General features: G+C 34.8%; 1 protein-coding gene across 1 annotated transcript in view; it reads right to left on the bottom strand.

Moving 5' to 3' along the window:
* Nucleotides 1–12,907, bottom strand: part of CD2AP (CD2 associated protein) — a 160,302-nt gene that overhangs the window by 96,258 nt on the left and 51,137 nt on the right. Inside the window, 1 exon segment of the mRNA XM_017847680.1 lies at nucleotides 1,972–2,125. Coding sequence (XP_017703169.1) covers nucleotides 1,972–2,125 — 154 coding nt within the window.

The raw sequence follows: 12,907 nt of genomic DNA, 5'->3' as shown, positions 1-12,907 counted from the left end.
ACAGGTTCAGTTGTATGATATAAAACTGTTATTTGTCCCCCAATCCCCAAGCAGTTTCAGAATTCAACATCATCAGAACTGCTGAAACCATCCACCTTGAGGCAACAATGCTAGAAAGCAGTATATGTAATATGCAAATATCCCCTGGACATTGTATTTCCTTGAGAAACAAAGAACAAATAGAACCCCTGAATTGGTCTAAGTGTCATAAAATCTGTTTCATTTTTATGACAACCTCTTTTCATTTTATGAAAATAATCAAAGGATGATGTAATCCAAAAGTAGAGGTTTCCCCAAACTTGACAGATGACAGCATATGAAAATAATAGATTGAGACATAAGAGAACTCTATAAAAATTAATAATAACCTTACAATCATAATTTGGGAAATGTATGTAAACAAAATTTCTTTATTGTAGAATATTTTGTACACGGGGATTTATACACCATAATTTCAAAGACATTAAAGTAAATGTGATTAAATACTCATTAACTATTAACCCATTCACGCCAGAGGTTGCAATTTAATTTTTGCAATCAGACCTTAGCAATGACCTCGAACAGCAGGATAGTAATAACTCCTACATTCTTAGCATGCCAATAATGGAACAACAGGTATAGATGGGTTAAATCAAATTGACCATAGTAATAGGTATGCAATGGTGGCTCACATCTGCAATCCCAGAACTTTGGGAAGCCAATGGGGGCAAATCACTTGAGCCCAGGAGTTCAAGAACAGCTTAGGCAACATGACAAAACCCCATCTCTACAAAGAAAAATACAAAAATTAGCAGACATGGTGGCACGCACCTGTAGTCACAGCTACTCAGTAGACTGAGGTGGGAAAACTGCATAAGCCTGGGAGGTCAAGGGTGCAGTGAGCTGTGACTGCACCACTACAGCCTGGACAACAGAGTGACACCCTAGCTATCTCGAAAAAAAAAAAAAAAAAATTCAATCTCGAAGGCTCTTCTGGTTTTACTGTGTTAAAACATTTGCTATGTGTTCCCATAACACTGTGATTCTTTGTACATGTTTAATATTCTACACTTTTTAAATAACAGTTTCTTTTGTTTTTTGGAGCAGAGACTACAGTGCAATGGCAGATCTCGGCTCACCTCCCGAGTTCCAGCGATTCTCCTGCTTCAGCCTCCCAAGTAGCTGGGATTACAGGCAAGTGCCTCCACGCCCAGCTAATTTGTATTTTCAGTAGAGACTGGGTTTTACTATGTTGGTCACGCTGGTCTCAAACTCCTGACTCAGGTAATCCACCAACCTAGGCCTCCCAAAGTGCTGGGATTACAGGCTTGAGCCACTGCACCTGGCCTTAAATAACAGATTCTTTTCCAAGAACGTAAGCTCTCTGAGAACAGCAATATTACCTTTTTCTTTTTTTTTCTTAACCACCTTCTCACCAACAGCAAATAAAACTCAAGAGTTTAAATGATCTTTCTGAGGTCATAAGACAGACTCAAACACTTATCTGATTTCAAATGTAATGCTCTCCTTTGCCAAGTTGTTCCCCTAACATATTTACACAGTACCAAATTCTTACAAGGTAATCTGCAAGGCCAATCACCTTGGAAATGATTATGTTCAGATGTTTAACAACTGAAGAAGAGGCACATCAAAATGCTGTATCTATGCTAAGAATCAGCAGATATTTCAGAATCCCACTAAATAAATGGTATTAAAATACAGTTAAGGTAAAATGTTAATCATTCAGCAGAGTCTGAAAGATAAATAAGAAAAGAGAGCCTCATGCTTTAATTTATGATACTGATTTGTTATTGATTGCATATGACTAAAAATTAATATTCTACACAGGGCAATAACTAGTAACATAAGAATTTGCAGGAAGTTACTACAGTCGTCTACAAAAGACTGAAGTAATTTTTCTTAATTTAGAAACAGTTATAAAATATCCTTCTATTTTGAACTAATTATGCAGGAAAGGAATTATTTACATACTCTTCTTAACGTTTTTGGTTTGTGGATGTGGCTGAATTCCTCCAGCTGGAAGTCCATAGGTGCTTATTCGTTGTACAAGACTTGCTACATTCCCATGCCTTTCCCGTTTGATGGGCAAACTGTCATCCTTGAATTCCGTCTCTCTTTTAATTTCCTACAAAAGGGGAAATAAAGAGGCAACTTAAGCTATTTTTTTTATATTAAATCCTCAAATGTAAAATACCAAAAAATAGCTACAGTAATTACTATATAAATCACAGTATCAATAGTTTTCAACTTTTGCTCTACTCAAACATATCTGAAGAATAAAACACATTTTGGTAACAGTGACTCATGAGTTTAAGTTTTATTAGAACTGGAGATGAAGATAAAGGAAAGACAGGCTCAAACCCAACCCCTACCACCCACCCCAACTACAAAGAAACACTGAGATACAAAGACAAACAATAATTCAGTCAGGAGTAAACAAACTTTCTATAAAGTGCCAGATAGTAAATATTTTACAATTTGCAGACCATACACTTTCTGTTGCAACCATCAACACTGTTATGTGTGGTATAAATGCAGTCATATATTTAAATGAATGAATATAACTATGTTCCAATAAAACTTTATAGGCACTAAAATTTTAATTTCAAATAATTTTATATGTCATAATATATTATCCTTTTGATTTTTTCTAACCATTTATAAAATTCTTAGCATTCTTAGCTCATGGGTCTTACAAAAACAGGTGGTATTCAGATTTGTCCTGTGGACTGGTAGTTTGATAGCCCCTGATCTAAGTCATGGCTATAAAATAAGACATGTGAACCATTATGGAAAAGTATAAAATATTACTGAAAGACAAGAAGACAAAAACAAAGTTATGCCATGTTCAGTAACTGAAAACTCAGTATTAGAAAGATATCAGTTCTCCCTTAAAATTGATGTAATATATCAATGCAATTCAAGTATATAAAAAAGTTGGATTGTTTCTAAAATTACACAGAACAAAAGACTAAGAACAGTGAAAATACTTCAAGGAAAAGAAAGCAGAGGGAGTTTTTGTTAACGAAAATACAAAGGAAAACTATAACGATACAATTCAACAATGTGCTACTGGTATAAAGACAGATATACTGATAAATGAAACAAAATAGGAAATCCATAAACAGACAAACTTGATTTAAAACAGAAAAAAAATGAGGAAAGATGGAATCTTAAGATACACTGTGCATGAAAAACATTCCATATTTAATAGGGAATGAAGCTGGATATCTACCTCACACAATTCATATTAGAAGTAACAATTTTAACTTGATATAGCAAGTATTATATATGTGTGTGTATATATATGTGTGTGTGTGTGTGTGTGTGTGTGTGTGTGTGTATACATATACTTTTTTGTTTGTTTTTCAGACAAGGTCTCCCTCTGTTACCTAGGTTGGAGTGCATGGCTCACTGCAGCCTCAACCTCCTGGGCTCAAGCAATCCTCCCACCTTGCCTCCCAAAGTACTGGGATTATGGTAGTGAGCCTCGGTAGCCAAGCAAGTATATTTTTCTTAACCTTTACAATAGAATGCTTCTATTTCAAGTTTATAAATTCTTATGATTACAAAAGTATTACAGACTGTTTTATAAGTATCTTGTGAAAAGGATTCTTTTTCTTTTTTTTTTTTTTTTTCAGACGGAGTCTCACAGTCTCACTGTGTTGCCCAGGATGGAGTGCACTGGCATGATCTCTGGTCACTGCAACCTCCGCCTCCCAGGTTCAAGCAATTCTCCCACCTCAGCCTCCCAAGTAGCTGGGACTACAGGCATGCGCCACCATACCTGGCTAATTTTTGTATTTTTAGTAGAGATGGATTTTCACCGTCTTGGCCAGGCTGGTCACAAACTCCTGACCTCAGGGGATCCGCCCACCTCGACCTCCCAAAGTGCTGGGATTACAAGCATGAGCCACCATGCCCGGCCAAAAAGGGTTCTTATAAAACATACTTCAAATACTTGAGAACTGATAATTTGTTAGTTTTTTAATATAATGCTAAATAACTATACTATAATTATTAATAGCTATATTTTTTAAAAAATCAATGTGGAACAGGAAAGAAGAGTACTGGTAACTTATCAATTTCCAAAATTTGAGAGTTGTGCTGTTGTGGGAAAGTGAGGACCAGAGAGACCAGTATGGAGAACAGGAGGATTGTTTATTTAAGGTACGCACCGGCTCAGTGGATTCATATCCAAAAAGCTGAGCTGGTACATACCTTAAATAAACAATCCTCCTGTTTCCTTCATATCATCTCTCCAGTTCTCAGTTTTCCGCAACAGTGCAATGCCCAAAAGGTGTACACATTTCATTAGTAATAATTCTGATAAAGAATAAAGTGTTTTTTCTTTCAGTTTCTGCGTATTATTTTTTAAATGGCTAAATTGTTAAAATATAAACATTTATTAAGTTACTTGAATTCAACAGTAAGAACAACTCTTAGGTCTTCTTTTGGTGTAGAAGCATCATGAAATAAGGACTGAGACAATAGTGGTGTTGTGTAAACCAAGAAAGTTTCGGAATTTCTGGCATAGCAACTGAAAATTAGAATTCTTAAAGAAATTTTTTAGTCTTAAAAGCTGATTATCTTAGTATGATATCAAAAAACACAATTTTTTTTTTTTGGTAGAGATAGCATCTTGGTATGTTGTCCAGGCTGGTCTTCAACTCCTGGGCTCAAGCAATCCTCTCTTCTTGGCCTCCCAGAGTGCTGGTACTAGTTTTGCCCAGCCAAAACCCACAAATTTTAAAATAACATTCAGTTATATGTTAAAAAGGTAAAAAAGCTATTACCTTGTAAATAAGTTCTGGTGATATATATCCACAAGTATCAACCTAAATAAGACACTGAATGAATACTATTCCTTAATGAAATTCCTGGTTCAATAGACACCAAATTTGTATTTGTACTACCTGAAATAGTATCGCCTTTCCACTCTTTAGCATTTCCATAAACACTTATTGAGCACCTGCTAGTACCAGGTAGCAGCTAGGCATACAAATGTTAACCAGAGAGACTATCTTTTGTTCTCATAGTACTGTACACTTTACAAAAGAATACAGAAAATAACCAGGCAGTTAAAATTCACTGTAGTAAATACCCAAAACCTGAAAACAATCCAAAGATCCATCAACAAGTAAATGAATAAACAATGGAATACTACTCAGCAATAAAAATGAAGACGTTATTGATACATAAAAAATCCATGAATTTCTAATTCTGATTGAAAGAAGCCAGACACAAAATATACATGGTACATTAAAAATCTTAGAAAATACAAATTAATGTATAGATTAAAAAGCAAATGAATGGTTTTGTTGGGATGGGATCACAGAAAGAGAGATGGACAGTAAAGCAGCACAAGGGTTCTTGATAAACACACAGAGCCTCTGCAACTTCATTGTGCCAGTGGTTTCATGGTTGTAAACAACTGTTTAAAAACTTAACTGAATTTTACATTTTAAATGGATGCCATTTATTGCGCATAAATTATACTTTAATAAAGGTCACTTAAAACAAATTTTCATGATAAATGCTATAAATAGAAAACACCAGATGCCTAACACAGGAAGTGCAGCTAATATAAACTCAGTGGTGGTAAGGCAAATAGGGATGACTTCTCGGAGAAAGTGACATCTCTACTGAGACAGAAAGAATAAACAAGAGTTAGCAAGGTATAGAGGAGGCAATAGGAAGTGTCCGAACAGCAAAGAATAGCGTAGGAGCAGGCCAGAAGGCAATGGAAAGCACAGAGCTTCTGAGGAATGAAGACAACACTAAATTTGGCTGGAGCATAGAAGGAAGGGAAAGATGATGAGGGTGGTAAAATTCAAGAACAGAAAGGCGAGCAGACGGTTGATATAAAGCTCTCTGAAATACAGTAAATTCCCGCTTAAGGTCTTTGACAACCTCTTGGACACTGTGACTTTAAGAAAACAATGTACAAGGAAACTGATTTTACCATAGGCTAGTTGACATAAAGAAGAGTTAAATTCCTGTGGCACACCTCTGGGTCACAAAAACATCACCAAACCTACAAATGAAGATCAAACCACTTCTAATATGAACAATGAAATAAATGTGAGCTACACATACACTTAGTAAAATTAATAAAAACAAGTAAGATAACTATTTATGCACCTATTCCAGTTCAGGGTTTCGGGTGGCCAGAGCCTATCCCAACCAATTCAGAGTGCCAGGCAGGAACCATCATTCCATCATCACAAGGCACACTCAGACTGGGATGATGTAGACACACCAATGAACCTAAAGTACACATCTTGGGGATGTGGGAGAAAACTGGAGTACCCAGAGAAAATCCATGCAGACATGAGAATGTACAAACTCCACAGACAGCGGCCCTAGCCAGGAACCAATTTTTTTCATCAACAAAACAACACTGAACAAAATGAATTTATGTGTGGACCTAATAGAAGATAAGATGCTGCCATAGTGGAATAAGTGGAAGGGGGACAGTACTAGAGTTAAATATACCAGGTGAGAGCAGAATGTGCCCTAAGTTATAATCATGACAAAAGGGAGAAACGCTGAAGGAGTCAGACAACATTCAATAGGCAGAATCTAGATAATTCAGTAGACAACCTAAGAAGAAAGAGTCAAAGATGATGCCCACGTTCCTGACTTGGGCAACTGCTCAGATGTTGTCATGCACTAAGAAAGCAAACGTATCAAGAGAATGAGAAGATAAGTCACAGAGAGGGAGAAAATATTTGCAAAAGATGCCTAATAAAAGACTGTTGTTTGAGATAAATGAAGAAATATTAAAAGTCAACAATAAAAAAGCAAACAGCCTGATTTTTTAAATGGGCAAAAGATACAAAAAAAATCTCTGTGATCTCTCCTAGATTCCCTATTCCGACACAAAAAAAGATAGGGGAGACATCCTTTGCCTCTGTCATCAAGAGACTTACCTCTAAACTTCTGACCCTTTTTGTGACTAAAAAATCAATAGGTACATCACTAAAACGTTACGTTCCAAGACAGAAGGGATTATGTTTTATTGTATTTCCACTGCCTAAAACAGCAGCACCAAGTAGGCATTAAAATACTTAATAAACTACTACTTACAACTAGTAAAAACAGCAAAGCATGAGACAGTTGTGTAACACTCTAATCCAGAGATAAACCCAACCAAATATATAAGTTCCATATATAATAAAGGAACTGGTTGGGTGTGGTGGTTCATGCCTATAATCCCAGCACTTTGGGAGGCTGAGGCCAGCAGATCACTTGAGATCAGGAGTTCAAGACAAGCCTGGCCAATATGGCAAAATCAGCTCTCTACTAAAAATACAAAAATTAGCCAGGCGTGGTGGCACACACCTGTAACCCCAGTTCCTTGGGAGGATAAGGTATGAGAATCACTTGAACCCAGGAGGCAGAGGCTGCAGTGAGCCAAGATCGCACCACTATACTTCAGCATGGGTGACAGAGACAGAGTCTGTCTCATCCCCCAAAAGAAGTAGTAAATTAGAAGATCAAATAGCCATTAGGTGTGAACTATTTAAATAAACTACAGTACTTGCATTTGATAAAATACTGTAGTCATTAAAGAATGATATATCTATATTAGAAATGATTTCTGAGCCACACTACTGATTAACACAAAGCAATTTTACAACACCACATATATAAAACATGTTTTTATTAAAAATACATGCTACCCAGAAGCTTCTTAGCCAACAATATGACACAAATATAGATTTACAGGTATGAACTAAAAAGCAAACGCAGGTAAAGAAGATGACTTGATTTTTACTGGTGAATCCAATTTTCTTGACTCTGAATTCCCATGTAACTCTGGGTAGAAAACTAAACCTTGTCACTTTCAAAAAATAATGAAATCCAGGGCAGGGCCACTGGCACAAGCAGTATCTAGTACTTTCTCTGGTTGGGGACAAACAACTAATCTGCAGGTATCACTCAATGTACTCCAAGTAGCTTCCTGGCACAGCTGACAATATAGTTACTTCCATGTCCCATACCAAATCACCACATACCAGATGCTATCCCTTCCTTCTGTTAGGTAGCCTCTTCAAGCCAGCATATCAATTCATTCATTATGGTGCACTGTGTTCACAGGAAATAAGAATCTACTTTATATGAAACTTACCTCCTTCAGGAAAGGACTGAAAGAGAAATGCACCTTGTTTTCACACTCTCTTTTACTCTCCACATTAGAATTCTCCCTTCCCTTTCTTTCACCAAATTCTTCATCTCCTTCTAATGACTCTTTGCTCCTATTGGAATCACTTTGGTCTCTTGGATATAAGAAATTTACAGCCTAGTTCTTTGTGTACCTGTCTCAACATTATACTTCCAGTTGATCCATGGGAGGTGGGAAGGGAGATAGCCCAAGAGCAGCAAGAACAGATATACTTCTTCAGTGAGTGTAGGAGCACATCTTCACAGACTTCTCAAGGCATTTATGTCTACCACATGTAGGATTTCTGATGAATATGACCTCTTTATGTAACTGTTCAAAAAAACTGTTTCTTTTTTTAAAAGAATACATACCATTTTTCAATCAGGAGGGGGGAAAAAGTCTTTTATTTTGCAAAACAGTTAAGTGGGTAGAGAATTTTGAAAAATTACTAAGTACAAAACATGAAAGATGCACAAATATTTTCCTATTTTTATTGGTAATGCACTTAAGAAAATGTACTTCCATTTGCTATTAACAATACTCATCAACCTCACAGTTTTCAGACTGCACTAAGTATTTTCCATACTAATAAAAACAAAATCTACATAAAAGACTAGTAGTTACAACCTCAACATGCCAAAGAGTACTTACTAATTTTGGATTCTCCTGTCTGCCTCATAAGTTACCTACATTGAAAAAACAAAATTCACACTTCTGAGAGCTATGGTTGCTTCTAGTACAGGAGACCAAGCACTTGACTTAGTATTCAAATCCTGTTCCTCTTGAAAGTAACTCCAATCTGACCAAATGTGATAGAGGACAGGTTCAGGAGACAGACAAACTGTATACAAATCCTGGCTCAGTTGCGTTCACTTGCTGTAAAGCAATGTGAACATGATGCATGAATTCATTGCTCAAGATCTGGAACCATTTTAGGAACCTTCAATTTTCTCTGGCACATAACCATATCTAAAAATATTAGATATAATAAATCTTCTGAGGACAAAAGATACAAATAAAAGGGGGAAGCAACTTATATAATCTTATAGTCTACAATGAATAGAAAAAACCTCAAGTTTACAGCTTTCCAAACACATAGTGCCAACTGAGATGGTACCACAAGTACAATTTTGCTTAGACCTCAAGGCTCTAGGCAAAATTACAAATAAGGTAAAGTTTGCTGTGAGGTCCACCACCTTCTTCTCTGGAACTCCTCCGAGCTACAATCCCCTACTACTAGAAACACACACATATACTCTCACCAACCTACTCTTTTCCCTAGTTTCTGGAAACATAATGCCTCTACCAGACTACTCTTTGGGTATCAATTGCAATAGCAAATTTTACCTAATATAGCAAAATTTACCTAGTACCTAAGGTATTAGTAAGGCTTCCAGTGTTTATTCCCTCCTCTGCCCTTCATTCACTTTTACCTAAAGAGCCAGGAAATAGCATACATATTAATATTGCAATGTTTATTTCCTACCAACGTCACTTCCTTTCCTGACTTGGAAAATAACTTCAGAAGATGTAGTAAAAAAGAATCCTCACTTGGAAAGCAATGATGTATAGTCAAAGCAAACTCTGAAAAACTCTGAATCTCATACTTCAAAAGAGGGAAGCCACCTGTACAATAGGTAATGTCAATACAAAACCTGTCAAGAAAAAATACAATATGGATAATCTCCATATAGAGAAGAATGTGCTATATTGATTGGTTTTGCTTCATAGATAAGGAGTAGGAAGTACAACAAGAGGATAAAAACTGAAATACATATGCAAATGGTGGGGGAATCTCAAAGGGTATATCTACTCTTCATCTATTAAGATAGTCAAAGATACATAATTTTGATTGCATTAACAAAACAACTAAAAGATAATCAACAAAATTCACAAACCACTCCTTCATACTGTAATATATCCATATAGTAATCTGGTTATCATGGCTGTGGCCACTATCATGATTTGAAAACAGAAAGCAATTAACTTGTATTCCGTAGACTCAAAGGTCGCAAAGAATAATAAAAACCAGGTGAGAAGTCAAGAACTTCGTTTCATTTCTCAAATGAAACAGGCAGGTTACCTAATCACCAAATTCCTAAACACAGTAATAATTCTGCTTAAGCTAATTAAAATCTAAGGAATATACTTATTTTTAATTTAACATTCAGGATTTCCAGAAGTATATAAAATTGGTATCTCCTACTTTATAGGAGCATAATCAGACAATATGGAAAAGTGGTATTACTAAAGAATAAGGAAAATAATGATTAAATGTTTATCTGGTATATACTGCCAACTATTTTAGCTTTGACTAATTTTAGGCTTACATTTTAAAAAATAGTCTAGAAATGACTGATTTAGATTTTAACCTAACAAAATGGCCTACCATACTCCTGAAGTATTTTTGGTTATTTTGAATATAAGTAATAATATATAAGGAATATCCAGGAAAACTACTTCGAGTCATTTGATTTTCCTTTTATTGTGATTAAATGAAACTGGGTATTCACTAAAGCACTTAAGTTCAAAGAAAATGACCAACAAGAAAATTGTCCTTAATATGGAATCAATACATATTGTCTAAGTGTCAATAGATCAAAATCAGCAAGGAAAACAAAAATGACAGATATAGCAGGACTACTTTGAAAGTTTCTAAACTTCTCTCTGCAACTATGCTTTTTGTTACACAATAGCTCTCTACATTTTGGACAAAGGAACTTCCTATTTAAACTATTCCTCCTGCATTTAGAGAAGGCAAAAGTAGAAATGGGGTGGGGGAAGTTACATAAATTCACTGTCGATGGCATCCTACTCCTTTCCTTTTTTCTATCTAGGAATGTAAATGAGAGCCAAGTGAAGTACAGTGGAAAAAAATGCTTAAGAACTTTTCTCTTTATTCATTCTTTCAGACATACCACAATGATTGAAATGAAACGAAAATAACCCAATATTTTATAATGGTCACATTTTTCATAATAGTTTTGTTAATCTAAAAAATGTCATTTCTACCTTCAGGCCTAGACGAAGGGGTTTAAGAACAAGAACTGCAAGAAAATGAGGGCTAATGTGTTTACAACTTCTTCTAACTGAAAAAACATCAGGCTTACATGGGAAATTCTCTCTCAAGAATGCTGGACTCCTTGAGGCCACAGATGAGAGTGACACAGTAGGCAAGTCATGCTGGGTCCAAGGAGCAACAGCAGGAGATATCCCAGAAGCCCAGTTCTGGTACTCAACTTTCCTGATACCTGGTTTATTATATCTACGGTAGTGACCAATCTGAAATATCTTAACCGAAACAAAATGTATTAACTCCTAAAGGGGAAAAATAAGAATTTAACTTTCCAGATTAAGTGCAAGGCAAACATTAACATGGTTTATATATAATGATATATTGAATTTCTTGAATTTGTATTTACAGTGTGAAGAATAGTATATAAAACGGGGAAATGGTACAAATAATTCCATTTAAAAGATTTGTTTTATAGGAAACAGTCTTTAAAGCTATCTACCAAGTTCTAAACATGGAAGAAAGCTGAGGGAAGGTTATAAAGAAAGAAAGGTACTTTTCACAATGGATACTTCTATACTGCTTTGACTTTTATTTCGACATGTATTATTTCTGTGATTTAAAATAAAATAAAAGATTTGGTGTGCCTACAATAACAGTGTTACGTCACATTGTTACAGGGCATTTGGAAAAAGACACATATGCTGTGTGAGTACACTTCATCAAATCTAAATCCTTATATATATTTTCTAGTATTACCTATCTAAAGTATTTCTCCAACTCACTGAATATAGTCTATGTGGAATTCAGAATAGTATTATCTAAAATAAGTCACAGAATGAATTACTCTTAATATGTGTAAAAGAGTTAATGCTTTAACAGTATGTAACAGAAAACATACAATGATGTATCATCAATAACTATACACAACTTTGGCATTCTTCCAACTGTATTTTATTTTTATTTTTTACTTATTTTCAAGGAAAATTTATTTCTTGCTTAAGCAACATATTCAACACAAGTGGAAATCGAGATCTGTTCTTTTTTCTAAATAAAAATTGCATATACTTATGGTATATAACATCTTTTGACATATGTGTAGATAGTGAAATGATTACTACAGTCAAGCTAATTAACATCTACCATTTTCATTACAATTCCCAATTAGCAAGTAAACTTGTCTTCCATTTAATATTCCAATTATCTGCAAGGTTTTCTCCCTTAATCTGTCTCCAATTAATGAAAGTAAATCAAACATCAAAGTGTTCTCTAAATGAACTATTATAAAACTAACTCTTGAACCATTCTATTCAAGTCGCCAATACATTTCTATAAATACTGGAAAACATCACTGAGATCCATCCAAAAGATCTAACAGTTTCATAAAGTAAAAGGTTTTTAAAACTAAACACCACATAACACCAAATTGTCATTTCCTTTACTTAAATATTTCTTCTTATGAAAACTGGAATACCAACAGTCAAAAATTAAATCAGCATTCTTCTAAAAAAACAATGTGGTCTTTTTTTAAAAATGAATGAGACTTTCCAAAGTAGCTATATACATCCATCAGATTATCTTCTTATTCTTCATACTGCTAATTTTTCAAATAGCTTTAAAAAAGATTTTAATTATATTTAAAGATCTAATGTCTAATTAGTTATTTAATCTATGGAAATCTGCAAATAAACTGAAAATAAGCATTTTTAAATACAAGATAATTT

The sequence above is a fragment of the Rhinopithecus bieti genome, unplaced genomic scaffold, assembly GCF_001698545.2.
Source record: "Rhinopithecus bieti isolate Rb0 unplaced genomic scaffold, ASM169854v2 scaffold_28517, whole genome shotgun sequence".
Lineage (NCBI taxonomy): Eukaryota > Metazoa > Chordata > Mammalia > Primates > Cercopithecidae > Rhinopithecus > Rhinopithecus bieti.
The sequence above is the reverse complement of the archived record's forward strand: the minus strand, read 5'-3'. Positions and strand labels throughout refer to the sequence as shown.